Source organism: Hypanus sabinus, chromosome 20, assembly GCF_030144855.1.
Source record: "Hypanus sabinus isolate sHypSab1 chromosome 20, sHypSab1.hap1, whole genome shotgun sequence".
NCBI lineage: Eukaryota > Metazoa > Chordata > Chondrichthyes > Myliobatiformes > Dasyatidae > Hypanus > Hypanus sabinus.
In genome coordinates this window covers 13,196,500-13,224,376 of record NC_082725.1, presented here as the reverse complement: position 1 = coordinate 13,224,376, position 27,877 = coordinate 13,196,500, and the positions used below count along the sequence as shown (strand labels likewise).

Genomic DNA, 27,877 nt, shown 5'->3' with positions numbered 1-27,877 from the left:
TACCCAAAGCATACAACTTCAGGGTTTCGAGGGGGAACAAAATCAACAAAATGAGTTTCGATGGGGGCAGGAATGCTGATAAAATTCAGTTATTTTTTTTTAAAAAAAACATGCATTCCGCTTTGTATACACACGATTTTAAGTTATTTTAGAAATCAATTGAAAAGGTAATTTCGGAAACAGTTGGGATCGGAATTGAGTTTAGGACGTTTAAGATTGGATCACCTCGAGTCGACAGAGGAAGCAACTACACTTGCGCATTTTCATGGCAAACGCGGTTACCAAACATTTAAAATAGAAAATGGCAAGAATATCGCGACAAGAGAATCAAAGGTTTTGTCGACAGCAAGGTGCATTTTTAAACAAGATACAGACTCGAAATAAAACTGTCAGCTACGTTCGCGTCTCGTGTCCATTGCGCTTAATCGTTTTCTCCCTAAGTGCAGTCCACCTGCCAGACTGGAGACGGACAAAAACAATATCAAAGGTCGCTCCTGGATTCACTTGGTTGAGGCATTTCCCTCTCCCGCTGATGAGCGAGTCTTGTGTGTGACATGATTCCTCGGAAATTCAGAAAACCATAAGACACTGGAGCGGATTTAGGGCATTCGGCCCATCGAGTCTGCTCCGCCACTCCTTCACCCCTCTCGGCCCTATCCCGCCCCAGTCTTCTCCCCGTCAACTTCGACGCGCTTACTAGTCGAGAACCTATCAACCTCCGCTTTAAATACATCCAAAGTCCTGGTCTGCGGCAACGAATTCCAAAGATCTACCACACTGCAAGCTAACGAAAATCCCCCCCCCCCGAAAATAAAGAAATTATCCGGATCTTGTGCAAGAACGCTATGTCAAAATAAAAGGCTGATGACAGTTGTAGAATGAAACCCTCTGGGTTCAGATGACAGTCAGGGACCACACAATTCGTTAATATTAACGAAATCAGTTAATTTAATAAGGTAATTCTGTTCACGCCCACAGGCAATAAACTTTAGGAAACGCATTACACTTCGGGCAATGATAACCGGTGAAACGGAGCTAAATCTTTACACATACAGATTGCTTTGAACATTTTGGTACTAATTCAGATAGCCTTACGACGTCCTGTTTCCAGGAGAAAAAGTCAACTTTTCTTTTCCTGATTTGAGAGAATTTACTGACAAATTTCATGTCTCCCCCCACCACCCCGGACATTTCCTTTTAGAACAGCGCCCTTGCATCGAATGTGCCTGGAATGAAGAGTTGTGTGTGAACTGCTCGCCCACATACTTCCTTAAACTCTGCTGCCCGCCGAATTAAGTGGAGGATTCGTAAGTGGCACACTCATCCTCTACCATACTCGGCGGACCTCCACTACCGAGGGTCACAAGTTCCTCATTGGATTGGCCGGCCCCGAGCAATAGAGTCGCGGCGGCCATGCACTGGCGCCTCCCATTCTCTCATCAAGATTTTTACTGAATGAACAACGCGGTGACGTGCAGGAAATTGCGTGTCTTCTGGAGAAGTAAATGAGATGAAGAGGTAGGAAAATAAGAGAAAGTGGTGACTGGTGCTGAGCGGGGCGAAGCGATGGCGATCCAGCTTTGGAAGTGACTGCAGTCTGCAGGATCCCCCTTTCCTTTGCGCAGCGCCTAGCAACGCCTTGGAGGACGGCGTGTCCAAGCGTTTGCACGGGGGTATCTGGGAAGCGGAAAACCAGGGGGGGAGGGGAGAGGAGAGACCGAGGTCCCCTTCTGTGGATTTGGCGGCATTTTGCAAACGGTAGCCCTGGTAATCACTTCGAGGGGACGAGAAGTGTGTGTTAACTCCGGCCCCCGCGCCCCAGCTGGCCGCTGCCTATTCTTCCCCAGCCCGGGGACTCTAGTCCACTCCAACCTTGCGAAGCAGTGCGGTTACAATCCGCCAGGAAAACCCCGGTCCAACGAGAGACGGAGAGAGAGGAAAAAGTTAATTCCTCTTTCCTTCAGCGGAAGGCGCAGACATTATCCACCGCCACTTCTGCCCAATCAGAAAACTTCAGGCTGTAATCGAAGTTAGGATCAGACACAGTTTGAGAAAGTTTTAAAAAATATAAAGAGCAACTTGCGGCGAGCCGAGGGCGGAACTTTCCCCTGGCGGTAAGGAGGGAGGCGGTTTAAAACCAACACGTTCAGGAGCAGTTGGAACAACAACGGAGTTTATTTGGAAAAAAACTGAAGAAATCCCCTTCGTTGAAGAAGAGCATGCTTGGGGGAATACAAACACATTTAAATAAGGTCTGAGGAGGCGGAGAACAGCCGATTGATATCCCAGAGTCTGGGGAAAACACCTCTCTTTGCAGGAGAGGAGTCTGAAAGGTGTTTTCCGAGGATGTGCAGTGGTTGGTTCTGAATTCCGATTTTGTATATTGGATTTTGATCGGCAACGTCGTCTCCCTACCCCGGACCCTCTTTTCCCAGACCGAAAAATGTCATACAGCAGCCGAGACCTGGTGTGCCACTACCTGTACTACCGGCTTTCCCGGCATGGCTACGTGTGGGAGGAACCGCCGGACACCGCCGACGGCAGCCAGACCGTGCGCAGCGGGTCCCTTCGCTCTCCCGCTCACGCTGCCGCCGCCGAGAAGGCGCACCGCGTCCTGCGGGAGGTGGGCGACAGCTTCGAGCGCCAGTACCAGCAGGAGTTCGCTGACATTGCGCTGCAGATGCGCTTCGAGCCCGACACCGCCCGCCGCCGCTTCGAGGCGGTGGCCGAGGAGCTATTCCGCGACGGGGTCAACTGGGGCCGAGTGGTGGCTTTCTTCGTGTTCGGGGGCACCTTGTGTGTGGAGAGCATCAAGAGGAGGGACATGGCGTCGCTGGTCGACAGCATAGCCGCCTGGATGACCGCTTACCTTGACGGCAGCCTCACCGATTGGATCCGCGCCAATGGAGACTGGGTAGGTGAGAGTGAGTGAGCGGGAACTCTTGTGACTGCTAAACCGGACACCCACCTGTCTGCCACATTTCCCCTCCGGTGGTATCTGCTGGTCACCTCTGCCCACCTCTTCGCACTATCCACCTACCTATCTGCACAGTGACATATTCATTAGATTTCCCCCCTCCTGCCCACTTAAGTCCGCTGCACACCCACCTTACACCCGTGCGTGCCCTTTTCATTCAGTGCCTGCCGGTCACTTCAATTTTTCTGTCCACCCACACACAATACCTGTGCGGAGTGGGCGGGGGGCTGCGGAGGGCGAAGGGGTGGTAAGCGCTCAGTAAGTCGCATGACTGTTTTGATTCACATTCTTGCATATTATTGTGCTGCCAATTTTGTCCGAGGATGGTAAATAAACTTATTTATAGAGCACTTTTCATACAGACGATAGAGTTCAAAGTGCTTTACAATGGGATAAAGTGCAATCATGAAAATAAAAATAAACATGAAGATAAAAGACAAAAATATGTTAGTTAAAAGCCACGTTAATAGGTTTTGAGTAGTCTTTGGATCTGTACTTCTCTTTTTGATTCATTCTCTTCATTTTGTTTCCTTGTAAAAATGCTTACAAGACATGGAATACGTTTCTATTTCAACAACGCTTCCTCTCCTATTTACATTAATAGATTTTGGGTGTGTATTTATAGATCTTTGTGTACCTCTGAAAGGCAACAGCAGTAGTAGATAACATCATTCTGTACTGCACAAACAGTTGCTGTGATAGCTTCATTCATTAATGATACAGCTCGGTCTTCTCTTGAATGTGGTCAGCTAGATGTGATGTAACAGAAATTGACAGCAATTTCAATCCAAGAATCTTTCTCAGATTTAAGCAATTACTACACTTAACACTGTTTTTTTGCTTCTCATGGTCAACTGCACTTTTGACAACATTGTTCTAATAAATTCTCTAGATGATCTTTCTCTAATAAAAATGTGTCTTTAAAGTTTATCAGTTAAAAATTGTGAACTAACACAAGAGTTTCTCACATCAATTTAATTGCTTCTAATTACTGTTAAGCCGGCATCATGCCTGCTCACTGCGCTGTTCAACAACAGCTGTTCTTTTGGGGATTATTATTTTCCCAACCCACCACCCACTTGTATGGGTCTTTGGTCCCCTCCTCCTTGCATCAAGACGTCTGTCTACCACAGACCCTTCTATGTAAAATCTTGTTTATTTGTTATCCTCTAATATAGTGTGCTGCCCATTCAATGTAAAATCTCAATGAGTTCATCTGCCTTTGTTGTGGCACATCAGAATCGGATTTATTCTTATTGTCCTGAAATCTGTTGGACGTAGCATATATAATTTCAATTTATTAATTCTTAATTGAACAACTTCTGATTCAATTATGCAGCAAAACAGCTTGAAATACTGATCTAAATACTGATATGATTGTGAGCACCTTGAATATTTCATTATTATTGGGCTCCAGTTTGAGTGACTAATTGGATGTGTATATGGTAGATTAAAATCTGAAGGACTTGGATTTTATTTGCACCATTAATGGACATGGGTAGCTAAATTTCTCTTTATTGTAGTGATAACTGGTGCTGTGCCTTTCTTCTGAGAATTTTCCTTCCAAGCTAACAGTCCATTGGTATTCAAAGTTTCAAAGTAAATATATTATCAAAGTACATGTATGTCGCCTCCTACAACCCCAAGATTTGTTTTCTTGCAGACATTCACAGTAAGTGCAAAGAAACACAATAGAATCAAAGAAAAAAGCTGCACACAAAGAGACAGACAACCAATGTGCAAAAGACTTCGAACTGTGCAAATACAAAAAGAAAAGAAAAACAAAATAATAGATATCAAGAACATGAGATAATAAGTCCTTGAAAGTATGCCCATAAGCTGTGGGAACAGTTCAATGTTGGGGTGAGTGAAGATATCCCTCTGGTTCAAGTTCCCAATGGTTGGGGGGTAATAACTGTTCCTGAATCTGGTGGTGTGCCTCCTGAGGTTTGTATCTTCTTCCTGACAGCAGCAGTGAGAAGAGAGCATGAACTGGGTGGTGGGGATCCCTGATGATGGATGCTGCTTTCCTGAGACAGTGCTCCATGTAGATGTGCCCAGTGGTGGGGAGGGCTTTACTCATGACGTACTGGGCTTTGTCCACTACTTATTGTAGGAATTTCCAATCAAGGGCATTGGTGTTTCCATACCAGGCTGTGACACAATCAGTCAATATACTCTCCACCACACTTCTATAGAAGTTTATCAAAGTTTTAGGTGACATCCCAAATTAGTTTATTATTGTCACATGTACAAAGATACAGTGAAAGGTGTGTCTTGCCTACTACTCATACAGTTCAAATGATTTGCATTGACCTAGAACAAGGTGAAACAATAACAATGCAGAATTACATGAAAAGCCTCAGCAACACATGGTTGCAGGTAAACAATACAGTGCAAAATCTTGACAAGGTAGATTATGAGGCCAAGAATCAAATCATTATGCAGAACATTGAGCTCGACAGAGGTTCCCAACCTTTCCTGTGCCATGGACCAATGCCATTAAGCAAGGGGCCTGTGGACCCCAGGTTGGGAACATCTGAGTTTGAATAAGGTAAAACAATAGAAAGAGCCACTTGGTATGCCAATTGCCTCATTTCTCTTTTAGACATATGGGTTGAACACCTTTATTATTCTTGTAGTTTCTTTGTGTGTTGACCTGTATGATAATTATCTGAAGGAACCATGATGGAAGCATTCTCAGGTGCATGGCATAGACTCCATGTGAGGACAAAGGCTTTTACCATTCGTTTTGCTTCCAGTCAGCCAATGCTGTAACATTGTTTTGCATTGTGTGTATTCTGCCTTTTATTGAAATATATGCACAAAAGTGATCATTAAACTATATCCATAACATAAAGTTAAGCAGGCACCTATAAAATATGCACTCAGTAGCCACTTTATCAGGTGCATCCACCACCTGAGAGTGGCCACTGAGAGCACGTTAGTGGTCTTCTGATGCTGTAGCTTATCCACTTCAAGGTTTGCCTGGGAGTTGCTATCAGTTTGAACCAGTCTGGCCATTCTCCTCCGACCTGTCATTAACGAGCCAAGTTCTCCCACAGAACTGCCGCTCTCTGGATGTCTTTTGTTTCTGGCACCACTCTCTGCAAACTCTGCATGAAAATCCCAGGGGATCAGCAGTTTCTGAGATGGACAAACTACCCTGTCTGGCACCAATGATAATTCCACAGTCAAAATCACTTGGAGAACATTTCTTCCCCCTTTTTTGATGTTTGGTCTAAATGACAACCAGACCTCTTGACCATGTTGGCATGCTTTTGTGCATTGAGTTGCTGTCAAATGATTGGCTGATTGGATGTGTGCATTAGTGAGCAAGTGTACAGTTGTATCTAGTAAAGTGACACTGAGTGTATAGTGACATTTTGTGGTAGGGTGGAAGGAAATGTTCTGGAGAGAGGAATATGGAAGGAAAATTGGTATAAACATTTACTGACTGAACCTGCAGAGGTGAAGATGAATTTCTTTAGTCAGAAAATCTGTGGAAATCATTGGCACATAGGCCTGTGGAAGCCAACTCATGGGTATATTTAAAGGTTGATAGGTTTTTGATCAGTCAGGGTGTGAAAGGGTTACAGGGAGAGGGTAGAAAAATGGAATTATGAGGAAAAATAAATCAGCCATGATGGATGGCGGAGCAGACTCAATGAGCCAAATGGCTTAATTCTGCTTCTGTATCTTGTGGTCAGGATGAACCCTGTTGGAATCTTGGCTTTACTTTTTAATTTGCCATGCTACCGACTCCTAACTCAGAGATACTGTAGGTGGCAAATCTTTACTGATTCAAGATTTAATCAGGACACTAAGGGTTATCTGCATTAATTCTCTCTCTCTCTCTACGTGCCTTTTCAAATCTGACTGATGAGACAAGAAAATCTGGGTGAGTTAAATTTGCTTTCCCCTGGGAAAGAAAAGGGTGAATTTCGAATGAATGTTTTTAAAGTTTGGATTGAGAATAATGTTCCTTTTCATACATCGACCAACTACAGTGGTCTTAAGTTTAAAATCCATTTACAAAGGACTTGAGATAGCTTTTCCCTCAGTTCATGTCAGGATTAAAGTTCAAAGTATATTTATTATCAAAGTGCATATATGCCACCATATACAACCCTGTGGTTTATTTTCTTGTGGGTATTCCAGCAAATCCAAAAACCATCATAGAATTGTTGAAAGACCGCACCCAACAGGGCAGACATACAACCAATGTGCAAAAGGTAATAAGCTGTGTAAGTACAAAGGAGAAAAAAAAAGCAATAATAAATAAATAATAAATATCTAGAGCATGAGACGAAGAATCCTTGAAAATGAGTGCACGGCTTGTGGGAACAGTTCAGTGATGGGGCTAGTGAAGTTGAATGAAGTTATCCCTGCTGGATCAAGAGTCTGTTGGTTGAAGTGTAATAACTGTTCCTGAGCCTGGTGATGTGAGTCCTGAGGCTCCTGTACCACCTTCCTGATGGCAGCAGCGAGAAGAGAGCATGACCCGGGTGGTAAGTGTCCCTGATGATGAATGCTGTTTAAAGGGTTAATGAATGAGAAGCTTTTGATGGCTCTGGTCTTGTTGTATGTTCTATATTCCATGTTTTTATTCTAGTCCTCTCTAAATGAATGTTACTTGCTGGAGTTTTGAAGAATATGGGATGAATCTCATTGAAACCTTTCAAATATTAAAAGGCCTAGATAGAGTGGACATGGAGAGGATGTTTCTTATAGTGGGGGAGTCTAGAACAAGAGGGCACAGCCTCAGAATACACAGCCATTTCTTTAGAACAGAGATGAGGAGGAATTTCTTTAGCTGGAGAGTGAGGAGTCTGGAGATTTTTTGCTAGAGGCCAAGTCATTGGGTATCCTTAAGTGGAAGTTGATAGGCTCTTGATTAGTAAAGGAGTTAAAGGTTAGGTGGAGAGAACAGGAGAATGGGGTTGAGAGAGATAATAAATCAGTCATAATGGGATGTCAGAGCACACTTGGTGGGCTAGAAGGCCTAATTCCGCTTCTTTGTGTTATGGTCTTATGGATTTGGAGTGCTGTGTTGAGGATTCCATTAATAATTTTGAAATGTGGGTAGGGCATGTAATGGAAAATGACAAATTTGCAGGGCTATGATTAAAAAGTAGATTAAGTTGATTTACGTGCTCTTCCTCTGGAGGAAAAATAGCGAGGACAGTCATCATGACAGGTCAAATGTCTTCCTTCTGTGTTGTTTCTAAGATTTCCACAATAACTAGTATATTTCCATGTCACCATGTGGTTCCAAGTGTGGTGAGTTGGTACACAGGTTTATAGCTTAAAGGGTTATCATAATTATGTACAGTAAAAAGGACTAATTAATCTGAGATTTTTGAATAATTAATTTTTCTTTAAATATTCTTTTGATGTTTCCTTTAAATAGACTTTGAACGTATAACCTCAAATTGAAAGAATGCAAATCTTCAGTCAATTTATCAATGAACTGGACTGAGTTAAATACACTTTGTTTATATGTCTACTTTTTTTTCTTTGTATTTAATTCAAAAACATTACATCATTAAAAGCGAGGGATCAAAAAGCAATGCATCTGACAGAATAATAGAATTGATTTTTTTGGCATGGGATAAAAGGAAAACATCTGCTAATGCGTCTTCCAATCCCAGCCAGCCATATAGGTACGTAATTACATGTAGTTTTCTTTAATTGACCAGATTAAACAACTCTTAGTCAACATAAAAAAAGAACAAGATGATGATTACAAATTCTTCTATTCAATTTGAATGCTTTTATGATCAAGTATTTAGCTAGGAAAATGCAGTTTGAGTTGTGCACAGGTACATATTTGTCTTGTAAACCATAGTGTTTAAGATCATTAGTGCTGGCACAATTGGTAAATTTAATTAAGCTTATAGCTTATTAATGGCCATTTCATAGCAGTTAATACTAAATCAAATATTAATGTTTCTGTCAAAATTATTGTTATAGTTTTTAATATTTGGATAAAAGGTCAATAAAAGGACATTGAAAAGGACATAAAAGGACCTGTGGTTTGTAAATGTGGATATTTATTTGGTTATGCTCAAAATAGGATGTTAAAATATGAATTGACACTTGTGGTTTTTCCTTCAAAATAGTCAAAAACATAAGAAAAACAATAAATGGTTTACATTTTCTTAAAGATAATTCGAAGCCATTCGATACATCAAGGGCAAGAGGATAACTAGGGAGTGGGGATTGTCCTAAGTGACTGCTTTACATTAGTGTTGACCAAGGAGAAGAACGTGGAAGATGCTGAGGTAGATTAGTATGGACTGTGCTAATATGCAAGGGCATTTTGAGATAAAGAACAAGGTACTGTTCGGTCTTTTAAATGTTAAAGTGGAGAGGTCCACAGGGGCCTGATGGGGTGGACCTCAGGTTATTAAGGAGAGCAATAGATGTGATTGCTGAGGTCTTGACCAAGATCTTTGTGACCTCCAGCACAGGTGAAATCCGAGAGGACTGACCGTAGCTAATGTTGTTACGTTGTTCAAAAAGAGGTGTAGAGATAATTCTGGACACTAGACCAGTGAGACTTGTGCCAGAAGCTTTTGGAGAGGAATCTTTGGGATGGGATTAATGAACATTTGGAAAACCATTGTCCTATTAAGGGCTGCTGGCATAACGTTGTGTGGGGAAGGTCATGTTTTATTCCAGGTGATGGAAGTTTATAGTAAGGCAAAGTCCCTCGTAGTTGGTTCATCTAGAAGTTTGAGATGAATGGGATCAATGGTGACTTGGCTGTTCGGATTCAGAATTGGCTTGCCCATAGGAGATGGAGAATAGTGATTACTGCGATTCATTTTGGCTGAAGTTCTGTGACTAGTTGTGTTCTACAGGGGTCTGCACTGTGACCTCTGCTGTTTGTTATATATAAAAATAACTTGAAGGAAAATGTGAATGGGTGGGTTAGTAAGTTTGAAGATGATACAAAGATTGTTGCTGTTCTGGATAGTGGCAAAGTTTACTAAAGAATACAACAGGATATAGATCAGTTGCAGATATGGGCAGAGAAATGGCAGATGTTTATTTTTTACTTTCTAAGTATGAAGTGTTGTACTTGGGGAGATCAAATGTAAAGGGACAGTACACAGTATATAACGGGAGCCTTAAGAGTATTCATGTACAGAGGGATCTTGGGGTCCAAGTCCATAACTCCCTGTAAGTGCTGACACAGGCTGATAGGGTGGTAAAGAAGGAATATGGCATGCTTGACTTTATTAGTTGAGGAATTGGTGAAGGGTCTCGAAATGTCAACAGCTTACTTCCCTCCAGTGATGTTTCCTGTCCTGCTGAGTTCTCCAGCATTTAGTGTGTGTTCCTCAAGATTTCCAGCAACTGCAGAATCCCTTGTGTCCAGCGCATCCAATCTCTCCTTGTAATTAAAGCCTTTTATTACAGGCATCATCCTAGTAACTCTCTCCTGCACTCCTTCCAGTATTTCTATAGTGTGATGGCCCAAACTACAGACAGTATTTCAAGTGTGGCCTGACCAATATCTTGTACTTGGTGCTCTGGATGTTCCCTCTCCCCTTCTTTGTGTAACTAAGGTTAGAATTGTGCACAAGATGTTTTCTGGTATCCCAATCTAATTTTGAAATCAAGTCCACATAGATTGCTGCAGTTATTTACCAATACAGAGCAGTCAGCTGAATGCACATGTGAGAATGTGTAACTGAGACATCATGTTGCTATTATTTGGTCATACCCAATGGTTGGGTGATCACTGAAAAAGTAAACAGTATTGATTAATATAATGTAGTAATCTTCATTAAACAAGATCTTGTCTGCTTTCTTTGATATTTGCTAAGCACATATAATGAAAGGTTTTTGGTTTATTGGAGTGAGCTTTTGAATTAGAACATTTGAGGATGAAAAGCATTTTAGAAGAATTGGTGTGAAGAAATTTATCACTTTTATTTTCTTGGCTTGTGTTGATAACCATAATCTTTAATCAGAAACGAATGCATTTGCAAAATGTGTGATCCCTGCTAAAATGTAGGCGGTACGTGAAATTTAAGCTCTTGTATGTTGCTTGGCTAAATGCGGATTCCAGGGCAGATTTCTGCATTCAAGGGCATGTTGAATGTGAGTGATGGGCAGGTAGAGTGAAAGTTGTCTTTTTTCTGAGATTCTGCAAAGAACTAACCATTGAACTATGCTGCATTTGCTTTGATCACATTATATCTGTGGCTTTGCCATAGCGCAAATATAGTAATGATCTTCATTGCTGGCCTTGAGTTGGATACAACTCTTTAATGATTTGAAATCGTAGGAATGAAGATCCCTTGAGTCATTTTTATGTCTTTCAGTTGTGTTTGGAGAACGAGGTGCCTTTGCGCCATGAAATGCATTTGTGTGTCACAATGTGGTTGGTGCCAGTGTTATTGAATTAACTTCATGCGGGCTTTTGCAACCCTAGATCAACGCAATTTTTACCTCCAATCTTGTTATGGTTCACTTTTTCTTTTAAGGTTGCGGTGTGTAACTCATAGCCTTCTAATCCTTAAAGTCAAACAGCTGGCAGATGTTTAACTCTGAAACAATAATGCTAGAAATATCCACACGTTGCTTGACCTTTGGAATGAAAACAATAACTGCTTTTGATTGAGAACCCTTGATTGGTCCACTGGTCGACCGGTTGGGTGGTTGACCAGTTGGGTTATTACCTTGTTTATTTATTGAGGTACTGTGCAGAATTGGCACATTAACCCTTTGAGCCACGTCACCCAACAACCACTGATATAACCCTAGCCTAATCACAGGACAATATACAATGACCAATTAATCTTCCAAATGTAATGTCTTTGGACTGTGAGAGGAAACCAAAGTACCCAGAGGAAACCAATGTGGTTGCAAGGAGAACGTGCAAACTCCTTACATACAGCAGCAGGATCTTCACTCTGAAGCATGGACAATGTATTTTCTTTCCACAGATGCTGGCTGACCTGCTGAGTGATTAGATATAGATTCAGATTGTTTTATCACTTGTGTTTTTCCTACATTTTCTATTGTTAGTCCAGTTTCCTAATCTTGCATTTGATTTTTTTGATGATTGGATCTAGAAGCTAGTTTTAGTGAAAAACTTGATGCATTTTTTGCAGCTGCATAATTCCAAGATTTCAAAGCAAGAAGCAAAATAATCTATGTTTAATACAGTATATTTAAACACAGTTTGCTAATTTAAGAGCCCATTTCATATTTTCTAACCAAGTAACTTGTGTTGGGGATGTTTTGATTTGATGCCAGATTAACCCAACTATTAAAACCTAGTACCATAGTCTGCACAGATTATTTTTTATTGTAGTTTGTAGAAAATTATTGTGCCTGCACTGTACAACTGCCACAAAACAGCACATTTCATGAGGTTATGTCAGTGACAATCTGATTATGATTCACCCTGCTCAACAGAGATGGTTTGATGACAAAAAAAAAGGTTCAGAGGAATTCTCAGATATGTTGTGACTGGTGGTCTTCTGATGCCTAACTCTCTTCAGCAGACACATGGTCTAAACTAGGATGTTGATATGTTTAAAGATGGCCCTATTTTTCAAAAAGAAAACTTAGCTACTTGGTTCTTAAAGATTCGAACAGACCAATTATCTGCATTGCGTTCCCATTGGACTTCTGCTATAAGTGTTAAATTCTTTGATTATACTTTATGAAATGTCTACATTCATTTACTTTATTTACAGTGAAGAGTCTGTACAATGGGCTGCATAGTGATATAGTGGTTAGCACAACGCGTTACAGTGCAGGTAACCAGGGTTCAAATCCCGCCGCTGCCCTTAAAGAGTTTGTATCTTCTCCCTGTGACCAAGTGGGTTTCCTCTGGGTGCTCCTATTTCTTCCCATGGTCCAAAGACATGCCATTTGGTAGGTTGATTGGTCATTGTATATTGTCCTGTGATCAGGCTAGGATAAAATTGTGGGTTTGCTGGGCTGTGCTGTATCTCAATAAATAAATAGTTGGTGTCTTTATTGAACATACTTTATTTTGTTGGTTTTTGATGTTCATTTATATTTAGAAATATATCCTCTTGGTTATAATTTCCACGTAATGGTGAAAATGGTCTTTCATCCATTAAGGTAATTTTATTTTGTTTTCCACAAGCATTAGATTCTGTCTCTGGCTGTTCATACCTAGCTGAAAAATAAACAAGTTGGCATGTAGTGGAACAAATAACTTTGTTATTGGGTGAAATGTCTTTTTTTAAAAAGAAGAAAAAGCGTCAGTGGTTTTGTGGAAAGGAGGAGTGAGGTGTGGAGGATGATATTAACTGTGCTGGTGGGAGGTTGCGCTTGTGGGGGTTGTGCCTGAGGGGGTTGATTCTGGTTGTGAGGGAGGATAAACAAAATGCTGTAGCTGTTGAAATGTACAGTTATTAGGAGTTCTAAAGCTATTGAAAATATCTTGGACCGTTCATGCTGCTGTCACAGCCCTCTTCCTTGGTTCAACCGCCCACAAAACACCTCCATTTGATATGTGATTTTGTTTTTTTGCACTGTGAGGTCATATTTTTGGATGTGGTGCAGGGCACTGTGCCATGCAACAGTACTGACTAAAGTGTTTTTGTTTACTTTTTTAAATTACCGATTGCTGCTTTGATTAAGGCTGTTTTGGAGGTATTAGACAATAGCTAATAGATGCAAATAATTTTGCTGAAGAAACGCTATGTTTCAGAATGTGCTGGAAAAGTTGCAAAAGTCTGTTCAAAGAAAGCATTCAGAGAGAAAAAAATTCTGGAAGAAATCCAGAAGAGTTCACAGCTGCAGAATTACCGTAAAGTGTTTTGAATGCTGTATTTTTCAGATGGAACTTTCCTAAGTTTCTGGTCAGCATTACAGAATCTGACTTGACCTATCAATTTTTGGTCCCCTGGGGAATATTTTGGAGCGCCCTACACCAACCTTAGTTGCAGGTTGAGATGAACAGTCGGGAGTCAAATGGACGAAGAGTAAAGTACAGCAACTTTAGACTTGCTGGCTTTGGGTTGAATCCCTCCATGAAACTTGTCAATTACCTAACAACCTCCTGAACTAATTAAGCAGTTGGCTCTAGTGAATGATTTATGCCTTGCACTTGTTGGGAGCACAGACAGCACCATGGTTACTCATGTCCAATGCTTTTCAATTCTTTATTCAGGATTTGTGGCCTTTCAGTTTTCCACTCTTGCGTCGAGTTTAGGTCCTAGCCTAAAGTTGAAGTTTGGTCTGTGGAGCATAATTTCAAATATTTTTGGAAACTTGTATGCATTTTTATAATCAATTACAGCTTTTAAGTTTGATGTAGACTCTTGTTAATGGATTCATTCTATATGGGATACTTTTAAGACTTGTGGGAAGCAATGTCATAAACAAACTTGCAACAAATGAATTGAGATTTTTGCTAATTGAAAAAGGTTAGACTGTTCTTTCCGTTGTAAAATTCTGCAGACAATATTAAAACTGAATTTAATGAAATTTGAACTGGAGACAACATGTCATGTTGATTTTTTTTCCATATTGTGATTCATCAATCTTTGTGGTGTCACAAGTATAAACCTGTCACCAGATTTTCCTGAAGAAAATGCCTGTGCAATGCAGATCTGTTGTCTAGTGCACAGGCATTAGTAAAGTGGAAGAGATTACTTGTATGTCACCATTAGTTGCGTTACTGGAATGTTTCCATTGCTCTGAATCTGCAAGAGAATGGCAAACAAGATCCCCTTGTGATTTTCTCAGATGTGCTTTTGCACATTTCATTTTTCATTTAAATCTTTGACTGGACCATGTTTGGCAATAACAACTATCATAACTTTTAAACTATGCAACTGTTGTGGGCCAGTGATGGATCCTTGTTCAGAGATACTACTGTAGCTTCTCATTTTTTCTGACTACAAAATATTTAGGAGATTTTTAAAGATAACCTTTCTGGTCTATGTAATTAATACACACAAAATTGTCTATTTAATCTTTCTTTTTCATTTCAGTCTTTTCCCCTCTTCTCAGCTCCTTCATTTTGTACCTAATTTTCCATTTAAATACAAGAGACGTAATTCAGTTCTAAGTATTTTGGCTGAATATAAAAGATGAAATTGTCAGGATGTGGTTGCCATAATCTTGGTCAGTGACCATTTAATATTTTGGCATTGGCTTGTGGTACGTTTGTAAACTGTGAGGGCTTTGTATATATCTGTTACTAAATAGTCAACTGAGCATTTTTTTGTATGTTATGTTCTTGCTAATTTGGACGACAATAATTTTGGATGCAAGTGCTTACCAAATCAATGACAAGACTTTCTTTCTTTCACTGTTTCTCCTCATCCTTGCCCAAAGGGAGGTGGGTTTACAACAGAGTTCTCAATGCACTGCCTCCAGATTTGAATGACTGATTGGCTCAAAACCAGTTTTAAATCGTTAACTCTTCAATTCATTTTTATAACTTCTGGAGCTATTGATAATACAGGAAATGACTTCGGGGTTTTTCTTGAGCTATGGAGTGTTTCTGTATTCTGTTGCAACAAATTTGAGGCTAATAATGGCTTTCCACTGATAGAGTCATAGAACTCTACAGCACAGAAACGGGCCCTTCGGCCCATCTAGTTTGTGCCAACTATTAATCTGCCTAGTCCCATTCATCTGCTCCCGGACCATAACTCTCCATATCCCTCCCACCCATGTACTTATCTAAATTTCTCATGAATGTTGAAAGCAAACCTGCGTCCATCACTTCTGCTGGTAGATCATTTCACACTCTCACCACTCTGAGTGAAGAAGTTCCCCTAAAACATTTCACCTTTCACCCTTAACCCATGACCTCTATTTCTAGTCTCACTCAAACTCAGTAGAAAAAGCCTTCCAGCATTTATCCTATCTATACCCCTCCTCCAAGGACATGATGACGTCACCTTTAAGTTGGAGGAGATGCACAAATATTGCAGTGAAGTATCAGAAATATGTCCCCCATCTTTTCTTGTATCCATACGTTCATGCCATAATTTCTGCTTGCATTTGAGAGTGAATTTTGGTGAAAGACAGGCATAAGAGGAAGCCATCTGTATCTTGACTATTATTGCTTCATAGCCAGATCAGGATGCATCTGTTGCATGGAAGAAGGCTTGGGTATCTGCTTCCTCCTGTGATAATCTATGTGATAACTGTTATACCAGTTTGCAGCAAACACCTGCAATTTTATTTGAAATGTTGATACCACTAGAAGTGGAATTGATACAAAAATACCTGAGGATTTTCACTATATCTTGTCATTGATTAATTTTTGTAGTTTTAAATTAAGATTTATACTGTTCTTCAAATATTTGTCAAAGTCTTCCTGTTGGTCTGAGGCTAAGTGGCAACAAATTGCTGCTTATCCTTTTTAAGCAATGCTCCAGTCTGCCAGTACTTTGCCTGCAGCCAAGGAGGTTTCGCATGATTTTCTGAGTTCTTGCTCAGTAATACCCGGCACTTTTCACCTAAGGACCATGACTTAGACATTTTAAGTGGCCTAGCTTCCTAATACTTCATTCAATCTCTTATTTTCCCTGTATCTTAAACATCTTATTAACTACAATGTATATGTTGCCTCTCCTCATTTATCAATCAGGTGCCAAGGCCTCCACCTCTGGTGGGTGTTCAGGATTCACCTTCTCATCTCTGTTCTAACAGGCCTCCTGCTATCCTGAGGGTGTACCTCTGGTCCTGGAATTCCCCCAGTGTAGGTGTTCAGTGGCTTCCTCTTGGCTTTCGCTGCTGGCAGTCATGCAGATCCTGAGTGGAGACTCAGGAATGGACGTCACACTCAGATGTTGGAGGACTCTTCACTTTCCATCACAGCTTTGTTTAACTAGTCCAGATTGTTAGCCCTGAGCTGGATGCAAGGATCTGGAGGAGCTGTTTGTCTGGCCTCTTCCCTTTGACTTATTTGCAACAGGTGATCCTACCAACCGCGAAAATGTGAAGCCCGGACTCCAGCCTCACCTCCGTGTCGTTTTGGCTCTGGAGAGGATACAGAGGAGCTTCAGAAGTATGATCCTGGAATGAAAGCATTAGCCTATCAGCCTGAACTTGATTGAGTTTAGAAGAATGAGAAAGATGTCATCGAAACATCAAATATTGAAAGGCCTGAATTGACTTGGTTTCCAAGTCATGGTTATGTCTTTTATATACAACACACACCTTGAAAGTTCATCCATAAACTGTGGATGATACTGTTTTCTTCATAAATTACAAAATAAATTGAGTTTATAATTGATAAATGCCTCATACCATCTTTATTTGATACGCCACTAATTGTGAACAAGTACATTTAGAGGTAAAGTACCGATATAACACTTGCAACAGAAACAGCAAAGACCAAAAGGTGATCAAGACTAATGAAGTTAGTCATGCAAGACAACATATTGAAGTGGGGCATTGTATGTATTTATTATGGCAAATATGTTATCTCAGTAGAAATGTGTATACTGTCATACTTAAATCTTCTGCATTACTATCACAGGGGACTGTTTCAAAGAAATGGTTTATCTATGAAAACTTGGAAGTTGAGAAACAGCTTAACCGGGGATCCATTCCAGATCAGATAGGGATTCTGCTCATTGGCTTTGAGATCTATTCCAGGTCATGTAGAAATTCTATTCCTTGGCTTTGAGACTAGAGAAATAAGGTGTGCACCAACTATCGTGAAAGCAAGAACCTTGGATTGTTTAAAGGAGCAGCTGAAGACAAAAGGAGTATGTTAGGGCCTTGTTTTGTAGTGGTGTTTCTGATTGGGTCACTGATTGTGTAAAGGGATTGTGTATACTCCTCTTGGATTTTGTTACAGAACAAGATGCTCATTTATCATAATTTTGTATTTACATAATTTATCATAATTCTGTATTTACATATTTTGAAGAGTACATTCAGCTGCACAGCACCATTTGTTGGCAACAACTTGGTACCAATTTCTTTCCAAAGGCACGGATAGTAATTCCTTTATGGAGGGAAGGATTTTTATTTCTAGAAGTTGGGGTTTGTTGGTAATGCTCAGTGGGTTCTTGTATTTGAGATATTGCAATAGTTAATAGATTAAATGTAGGGGTATCTGCTGTTCTGGAGAACCTGGAAAGTCATGTATATGTGTAATTAGCATTTTGGAATGGGTGGTGCCTCTTCCTGGTTTCCAGATGCAATTCTAGCAAAAATGTTAAGTTCTTTATCAACATTAAAGCACAAATTTACTGGCCTTATAACTCTGTAAATCGTGCATTTTAGAACTGACTCTGTGTTTTGTTATTTTTTTTGGTGTAGATCCTGATGTATTTGTAGAATGTCACAACAGTCTACTGATGACTTCATTTTTGTTTTGAACAGTGTTGAGAACTTTCTCCTCAGAAGCTGAAGTATCGTGGCAACTTTAGATTAAATTGGGGGACTTGGTCAGTGCAAGTGTTCAGCTGCATTGATATGCTCTGCCAAGTTAACTATCTAATCCACTTCAGCTCAAATCAATCTGGATACTTTAACTTGCACGTGAGGATTCCACTGTAGCCATGTCTTCTGCTGAACATTGCAATTGCTTGATAGAACCAAATCTTGCCTGAGTTTTGAGGTACAATTAACCTTGTGAGGCAAGGTTGTATCACAAAATCATTCAATGTCTGTCCCTTGTAAATTATTCATGTGCAATGCTATTTGGGTCCAGGTTTAATGTGTCTGCTCAATGTAAGCAACTGCCATTTTGTTAACTGTTCTGTAGCAACTTGGTAATTAGTCAATCTAGTTGGTTGGTGCCATTAAACAATACTATTGCTAAAATCATCTTATCCTTAATAAGATTTACTTTGCTTTTAATGCACCCTAACATTAGTTGCTATGGCAGCTGGTTAGAGTGGGAAGACTATCAAGTACTTGATTATACTAATAATTGCTCTGAATGATATTGTAAACTGGGAGACGCTTCCTTAATTGACTGAATAGTGTGGCAAACAAATAATACAACTCATGTCCATGTATGTTAGTTTTGGATATTTTAGTTGCATAAATGGTCCAGTGATACTGTTTCACGTCATAAATGTAATATACACCAACTGTGTTTTTCTGCGGGTACTTAAGTGCTTCATTTGGTTGCTTTTAAAGTAAAACTTTATTCTCTAAAACAGGGGTTCCCAACCTTTTTTTAATGCTGTGGACTAATACCATTAAGCAAGGGGTCCTTGGACCCCAGGTTGGAGACCCCTGCTCTAAAATATTTTCTTACAGTTCCAGTTAACTGGGTTCAGTCCTGACCTCTGGTCCCTTCTGTGTGGAGTTTGACCACATGGCTCTCCTCCTATTGCGCCGGTTTCCATTCCAAAGACATGCAGGTTGCTGGAACGTTGTGTAGGTGAGCAGAAGCATCTTTGGAGGTGATGATGAGAAATTGGGGAGAATATAAGAGATTAGTTCAATGTAGGATTAGTGTGGATGTTGGTCATTAGTTGGCGTGAACTCTGTGGGTCAAAGGTTTTATTGCTATGTTACATATCTCCATGACTAATTCTCTAGAATAGAATAGAACTTGATTGTCATTGCTCAAGACAATAAGACTGCAGTGCTACTCTAGTCCATGCAAGTCAGATATTTACAAAGCGTGCAGTACGGCAAGCTGGGTTGTAGCATTATTCTGCTGCACAACATTCATTGGGAAGAAGCTGTTTTCTCAGTCTTCCTGTCTTAGCAAAGATAGACCACTGTGTAGGTGAGCAGAAGGATCTTAGAGGGTTGATGAGAAAAAGGGGAGAATATATAATATTAAATTAATGTAGGATGTTTCCAGAGGGCAGGAGATTGAACAGACAGTGTCCCGGATGGGATGGGTTTCTAATGATGTTACAATTCCCCCCTCCCTACTATCAAGGTTGTGTTGATGGACTAAGAGAGCTCCTCGGTGATTTTCATCCCCAAAAATTTGAAACTGGAGACCCTTTCCACTACCTCATTTATGAGTAGTGGGGCTTGTTCGGGACCACTTGCCTTTCTGAAGTCAATTAGAAATTATTTCGTTGTCTTGGTGCTGAGGATAGGTTCTCTGCCACTTGTGCTGTGGCTACTGCAAGTCAGGGAGGAGACCTGTGAACTAATTCCTGGCACCTCTGTCTAATTAGGCAGTTTGTGCTTTGTTAATAATGACCATCAGTTCAGCTCCTTGAAACAATATTACTCCTGAATATAGTTGGATCCTTAACACATAGTTGGATCATTGCGAAGCTGGAGTTGATGTTGGCAGCAATTACCATGTAGTTATATTATTGGCATACTAAATAAATTGCCTGGCATGGTAGCGTTGTGGCTAACGTGACAAGCTTTCTTCTTCTTGGGGCTCTTGGCTCCTAATGGAGCATAGGCTCCATCGTCCAAAGTCAATGGTACGGTTGGAGTTCGTCAATGTTTCTCTAATCCATTGTATTCACTGTACAGGGGATTGGCCTATACAGCTCTACCAGAGCCCTTTTGGCTGGCCTTGTCCATTTCCCCTTCTCATAACGGTGACATAGGGTTGGACTTTGAGAGGCTACAACGCCAACAACCCGGGTTCAGTTCTGCTGCTTCCAGTAAGGGGTTTGTGCGTTTTCCCCATGACTGTGTGGGTTTCCTCCAGGTTCTCTGATTTCTTCACTTATTCCAAAGATATGCAGGTTAGTAGGTTAATTGGTCACATGGGTGTAATTGGGGTGCAGAAGCTCGTTGGGCCAGAGGGCCCAGTGACCTTGTTGTATCTCTAAATAAAATTAAAAATATCACAGGTTTTTTTTCCCAAACCTAATTTAGCATGAAATTCAGTGCTGAAAGTCTTCAAAAACTTAGTAATATTTGTTAACATTCATTTATAAAAATCACTATTAGTCTCCCTCAGTAATATAACTACCTAAGGACAGCAGACATTTACTAGTACATACCTTCAGCAAGCAGCCTTATAAAAGTAAAAACAAAGTATGGTAAAATATCTGATTGAAATTTATCTGCACAGCTCTGGAAAAATGGATGTTGTTACATTTAGATCCATGAACAAGAAGACTAGAATAGGACTTCTGACAAAAGAGATGGCACGGGGAGCCATTATCACAAAACGGGCCCTGAAAGAGCAAAGCCTGGCTATCCTTCCACACCCTACACTTCCCCTCAGATCTGAGATTCTGGACAACCTCAAATGTGTGCTCATGGGTGACTGCACCACTCTAAAAATCAGAGTTAAGGTCCACCTCACTCGTAGAAACCTCAAGCTGTCCCTGCTGAGGTATGCCACATCTGACATTTTCCTCTTGCATTGTTACACTTGTGCAGTGTAACAGAAATCGTCTCCTACCTTGGTGGGAAGTCTTTGGATGTGTTTGTTAGTGTGGGTGAAGATCAAAGGTCAAAGAACATGTATGTACCCTGAGATTTATTTTCTCACAGGCAATCACAGTAGATATAATGAAACACTGTAGAATCAAGGAAAAGCAACAAATAGACATAATGATGGACAAAAAACAATATGCACAAGAAGACAAACTGTATAATTACAACAATCTAATAATAATAATAAAAAAAGTAATATTAGGAACATAAATCATAGAGTCCTTGAAAGTGAGTCTGTAGATTGTGTAATAGTTTAGTGTTAAGTGACTGCCAATATAAATGATGGTTGAGGAGCCTAAAGGTTGAATAATAATGACTGTTCCTGAACCCAGTCATGTGGTACCCAGGGCTCCTCTACCTTCTTCCGGATGGCGGCAATGAGAGCTTGGACTGGATAGTGGGGGTAGTATTCAGATCTGGCAGGGCATTCAGTTGTGTGTCAGGATTCCCTAAAGTTCAAGCATGACAGACATCTTCCTGGCAACATTGCACAAAGAGGATGCCCCTCTCCCACCCCCCCTTACACACTGTTCTTCAGTATCAGGGATCCCTGTGTCTCCCTGGGTAGATTGTGCTGTTCCACCCACCAGTTGTTGGAGCATGTATGAATTCACGTCTCAGTCCTTCTCAGGAGGTTGAAGATTGGTCCTTGTATTTTAAAGACCACTGTGAAGGTGCTTCCTTCAGTCTTTTAGTAAATGCCTGCACTCTATTGCAGGTGGCATTACTAAAGGAGTCAGAAAGTGAACTTTTCAAGTGGGTATCAACAAATATAGCAAGTTTTTTGGAGCTTTTCAGTGATTAGGGAGATTGCTAACACCATTTTAATATTGATAAACTGGCACAGACAACTTTTATAGGCCCAGATATGTTGCAGTAATACTTTTCAATTGCTTATTATTAAGGTGTTCTATTTCCTCAATACTCTTGGGCTACTATTATGGCTGTTGTTTCCTTTTTCTAACTATTCTCCACTGCAAATTTTTTTAACCAAAGAACATGCTCAGAATAGGTGACAGCTAAAGATCAGCTTGTATAAAATGCTTTCAACAGAATTTCTTCTTCAAAGCCCTCCTTTTGTTACCACAATGTATAGTTCTCATTAACCAGCTGCAGTAATCTTAGCTGCAAATATTCCCAGATCTTTTAATGTGTACAACATGAATTTTCCCATCTTGGAGGAGACAAGTATGTTGAAGCTCCAATGGACTATTTTAGCACATTAAATACAAAATAATCTTTTGTTGAATTAGGAACAGATCTTGCAACTGCATTTTTATGATTTATAGTTGTAGTTCATAACATACTTATTACAACATTTGGAGGTAATTCAGCAGTCCATTGATAAGTAATGCACATATACATTGAAGAAATAGGAGCCACAATGATCAAAGCACTTATTTTGCTCTTAATTAACTCTCACTTTAATATTTTGCGATTCATGAGTTGAGTCTTGAAAGTCTTAAGTATGAAAACTAAACTAGATGTTTGTTAATTTGTGTGATGTTGGAGAATATAAATTTGAGTTTAGGGTCTGCCCTTCTTTTCAATCTGAAACAATGCACGGATTGTTATCCCTGATTCACACTGGCATGTCCTGTGATACTAATTGGCTTGACTGCTATCTGAATGTTTCATTACTTGACTTCACCTTTTTAAATTAATTGGCAAATTGTGTTTGAATTCTAGAACTCATAATTAAAATAGAAAACTGTCTCCAAATAGAAAACCTTGGAAATATTGTTTGAGATGACTATTCAACCCACAAGGGCCATGAAGCCATACAATGGAATATTTTTAGATATGAAGGTCTTATTTATATTAATAATATGATTTTTTTGTGTTCTTTGGCAGAATGGAACATTTTCATCAGCCAAGAACCTATTTTCTGAAACATTTTAAATAATTTACATCCTTTGATTCAGAATGTTCTTTTTAGAACAAGACAATGTAATATTCAATTATAATATTTAGCTTTATTGTATTAAAGTAGCTTTCTTTCGGAAAACTTCTGGAATCAATGGAGATTGTACTTATCTGAGTTTAGTACTAATCACAATTTAATAATTATCTCAATAAGCAGAAGGAAAATTCCACTGAAAGACTTCACCATCACACTAACTATTTTAAAGCATAACCTGAAATGTTGTGAAATTTATCTTTCTTGTCAGAGACTTGGCTGAGTATTTGAAAGAATTAGATCAGTGTCAAAGTACTTTCTATCGCAACTGGAAAATGTAGAAATTTAAGTCTGAGCTCTACTACAGTTACTGTGCTGTTTTCTACAAATGAGTTTCAGACTCTTAAAAAGATTGGGCAATTCTTGTGATCTGTTCATAAACTTCTCAAAAGTTGCCATAGATGACTGTGGAAGCGAAATCATCGGGGATATTTAAAGTGGAGGTTGATAGGTTCTTGATTAGTCAGGGTGTTAAAGGTTATGGGGAGATGGCAGAAGAATGGGGTTGAGAGGGCTAATAAATCAGCCATAATGGAATGGTAGAACAGATTCAATGGACTAAATGGTCTAATCCTGTTCCTTTGTCTTATGGTCTTATTTAAAAATGCATGTGCAATTTTGAACATTGAGTTGGTGTTGAATATATACATCTCTTTTAATTATTGGATACTATTAATTAATAAGAACCTATCGAATATTGAAAAGCTTAGATAGAGTGGAGATCCATGGATGACCATATTTATGACATTTATAACATGAGTGGGTATATTTAAAGTGAAGGTTTTTAAGTTCTTGATTAGGGTGTTAAGGGTTATGGGGAGATGACAGGAGAATGGATAATAAATCAGCCCTGACTGAATGGCAGAGCAGACTCAATGGACCAAAGGGCCTAGTTCTCTTCCCATGTCTTATGATCTTCTGCAACAATATCACCCTGAGCTGAATGGGTTTTAGCAGCAGAAGGCTACGAACATGCATGCAGTGGCCACTTTATTAGGTAGAGGAGGTACCCAATAAAGTGGCCACTGAATGAAGTGAATTGGATTTCAATGAGTTGGAGGGGCAAGTATTTCAGACTCCAGGCTGGTGGTGTATCTCCTCACTTGTTGCCTGAGGGTTGATAAATAGATCAAAGCAATAGCAACTGAAATTTTGTAAAGGTTTCTTTGCTTCATTGTTCAAATGACAGGATATTTTCCTTGCCATGAATTACGCAGAGTTCCATTTGTTCTAAGTCATTAACACTTGATGGCTTCTTTACTTTATCAATTTATGGCATTTGTCTCCTATATTATAACTGTATTAACAACTGATCCGGTGACATAAGGTGAGACGGTGTTGAAATGTTGTGGATAGAGCTAAAGAACTGCAAGGGTAAAAAGACCCTGATAGAAGTTGTGTATAGACCCCCAAACTGTAGTAAGAATGTGGTCTACAAATTACAACGGGAGATAGTAAATGCATGCCAAAAGGGCAATGTTACAATAGTCATAGGGGATTTCAATATGCAGGTAGATTTGGGGAAAATCAGGTTGGTGGGGGGATTCCAAGGAGGGAAATTTCTAGAATGCCTATGAGATGGCTTTTCACAGCAGCTCGTGGTTGAGCCCACAAGGGGATCAGCTAGTCTGGATTGGGTGCTGTGCAATGAACCAGAATTGATTTAGGGAGGTTAAGGTAAAAGAACACTTGGGGGAAGTGATCATAATATGATCAAATTAACCCTGAAGTTGAGAAGGAGAAGCTAAAGTCAGATGTATCAGTGTTACAATGGACTAAAGTGAATTACAGAGGCACGAGAGAGGAGTTGGCCAGAATTGTTTGGAAAAGAACACCTGAAGGGTGATGGCTGGAATTTCTGGAATCAATTCAGAAGGCACAGGATATATACATCCCAAAGAGGAAGAAGTATTCTAAAGGCAAGATGGTATAACCATGGCCAACAAGGGAAGTCAAAGCCAACATAAAAGCCAAAGGGAAGGCATATAATAGAGCAAAGATTAGTGGGAAGTTAGAGGATTAGGAAGCTTTTAAATACTAACAAAAGTCATTAAGAAGGAAAAGATGGAATATGAAAGTAATCTAGCCAGTAATATTTAAGAGGATACCTAATGTTTCTTCAGATACATAAAGTATAAAAGTGAGATAAGAGTGGATATCGGACCGCTAGAAAACGATGCTGGAGAGGTAGTAATGATGGACAAGGAAATTGTGGATGAACTGAATAAGTATTTTGCATCAGTCTTCACTGTGGAAGACACTAGCATTATGGTGGAAGTTCCATGTGTCAGGGTTATGAAGTCAGTGAAGTTATCATTACTAGAGAGAAGATTCTTGGGAAACTGAATTGTCTGATGGTAGGTAAGTCACCTGGATCAGATGGTGTACATCCCAGGGTTCTGAAAGAGGTAGCTGAAGAGATTGTGGAAGCATTAGTAATGATCTTCCTCAAATCACTAGATTCTGGAATGGTTCCTGAAGACTCCACTCTTCAAGAAGGGAGAGAGGCAGAAGAAAGGAAACTATAGGCTAGTTAGTCTGACCTCAGTGGCTGGGAAGATGTTGGAGTCGATTGTTAAGGATGCGGTCTCAGGATCCTTGGAGGCACATGATAAAATAGGCTGTAATCAGCATGGTTTCCTCAAGGGAAAATGTTGTCTGACAAATCCACTGGAATTCTTTGAAGAAATAACAAGCAGGATAGACAAAAGAAAATAGGTTGATGTGTACTTGGATTTTCTGTAGGCCTTTGACAAGGTGCCAGTCATGAGTCTGCTTAACAAGTTAAGAGCTCATGGTATTACAGGAAAGATTCTAGCATGGATAAAACAGGGTCTGATTGGCAGGAGGCAAAGAGTAGGAATAAAACGAGCCTTTTCTGGTTGGTTGCCTGTGACTAGTGGTGTTCCACAGGGGTCTGTGTTGGGAATGGTTCTTTTAATGCTATACGTCAACGATTTGGATGATGGAATTGATGGCTTTATTGCAAAGTTTGCAGGTGATATGAGGATCTTTGGAGGGACAGGTAGTTTTGAGGAAATAGTGAGGCTACAGAAGGACACAGTTTAGGAGAACAGGCAAATAAGGGACAGATGTAATAAAGAGTCTGGAAGTGTATGGTCATGCACTTTTGTAGAAGAAATGAAAGAGTTGACTCTTTTCTAAATGGAGGAAAATACAAAAAAACTGAGGCACAAAGGGACTTGGGAGTCCTTGTGCAGGATTCCCTAATTGTTAACTTGCAGGTTGAGTCAGTGGTGAGGAAGGCAAATGCAATGTTTGCATTCATTTCAAGAGGATTAGAATACAAAAGCAAGAATGTAATGTAGGGACTTTATAAAGCACTGGTGAGGCCTCACGGAGTGTTGTGAACAGTGTTGGGCCCTTAATCTTAGAAAGGATGTGTTGAAACTGGAGAGATTCCAAAGGAGGTTCACGAAAATATTCCTACATTGAATGGCTTATCATATGAAGAATGTTTGTTGGCTCTGGGCCTGTATTCACTAGAATTTAGAAGAATGAGGGGTGACCTCATTGAAACCTATCGAATTGTGAAAGGTCTTGATGGAGTGGATGTGGAGAGGATGTTTCCTATGATGGGAGAGTCTAAAACCAGAGTACACAGCCTCAGAATAGAGGAGCATCCTTTTAGAATGGAGATGAGGTATTTCTTTTGTTGGAGCATGGTGAATCTTTGGAGTTCTTTGCCACAAGCAAATGTGGAGGCCAAGTCTTTATGTATATTTAAGGCAGAGGTTGATAGATTCTTGATTGGGCAGAGCATGAAGGGATACGGGGAGAAGGCAGGAGATCAGGGCTGAGAGGAAAATTGGATCAGGCATGGTGAAGTGGCTGAGTAGACTCGATGGGCCAAATGGTGTAATTCTGTTCCTATGTCTTATCATCTAATTAAGAAAGATGCTGAAAGGATCAAGTGAAATGTATGAGTACAATTAAGCCATTTGGCCTCCAATGGTGGTTGCCCATCTTGTCTGATGATGACAGGGAACCTGTGCAGGAGAATTTTTGAAGTGGAAAAGACGTTGTACTGGGGCAGTTCCACTCTCTCGACCTAAGAAGCCTTGGTCCAGTGGTGTGAACAAGTGTCACAAACTGAGGTCTTCTTTGGTTGCAGTGGATGACACTGTGTCTTGTGTCAATCATCTGTGTCTTGTCATACCCTTTGCTCTCCACTGAACGTTGCAGAACTGTCTTCCTGCCCTTTGGATCTCACTGTAGCTCTCATCCACCCCGTCCGCCGAAGCTGACTTCGCATGCTAGGGTAAGCATGTCCCTATCTCACCAGGGTTTGAGGCTGCCAGCTACCCTCACCTGGTTTACCCGGTTTACCGGAGTGTGGCCAACAGCTACTTGCAAACAGCTACTTGGAGCCAGAGGTGGAATCTGAGTGTTGGATGAGGACCAAATGTGAGCGAGCTGCCCCAGATTGGACAAGACAAACCCATTCACCAGAGGTGCTACCCCACCCTGGATACCCCACACACCCCCATGACTTCAATACAATCCCATTCTCTGATCTAATTCCACTCATATCTAATTGCCTCATTTTT

General features: G+C 40.3%; 1 protein-coding gene across 5 annotated transcripts in view; it reads left to right on the top strand.

Moving 5' to 3' along the window:
• The first annotated feature begins 912 nt into the window (after positions 1-912).
• Positions 913-27,877, top strand: part of LOC132378305 (apoptosis regulator Bcl-2-like) — a 157,679-nt gene continuing 130,714 nt past the window's right edge. For 2 of the 5 annotated variants that reach the window (XM_059945117.1, XM_059945119.1), the window contains exon 1: positions 913-2,914. In XM_059945117.1, the coding sequence (XP_059801100.1) occupies positions 2,444-2,914 (471 nt within the window). In that variant the 5' untranslated portion in view covers positions 913-2,443. Of the gene's footprint in view, positions 2,915-18,340; positions 18,383-27,877 lie in introns of those variants that run through there. The other 3 variants (XM_059945121.1, XM_059945120.1, XM_059945118.1) reach the window with 3 other exon arrangements.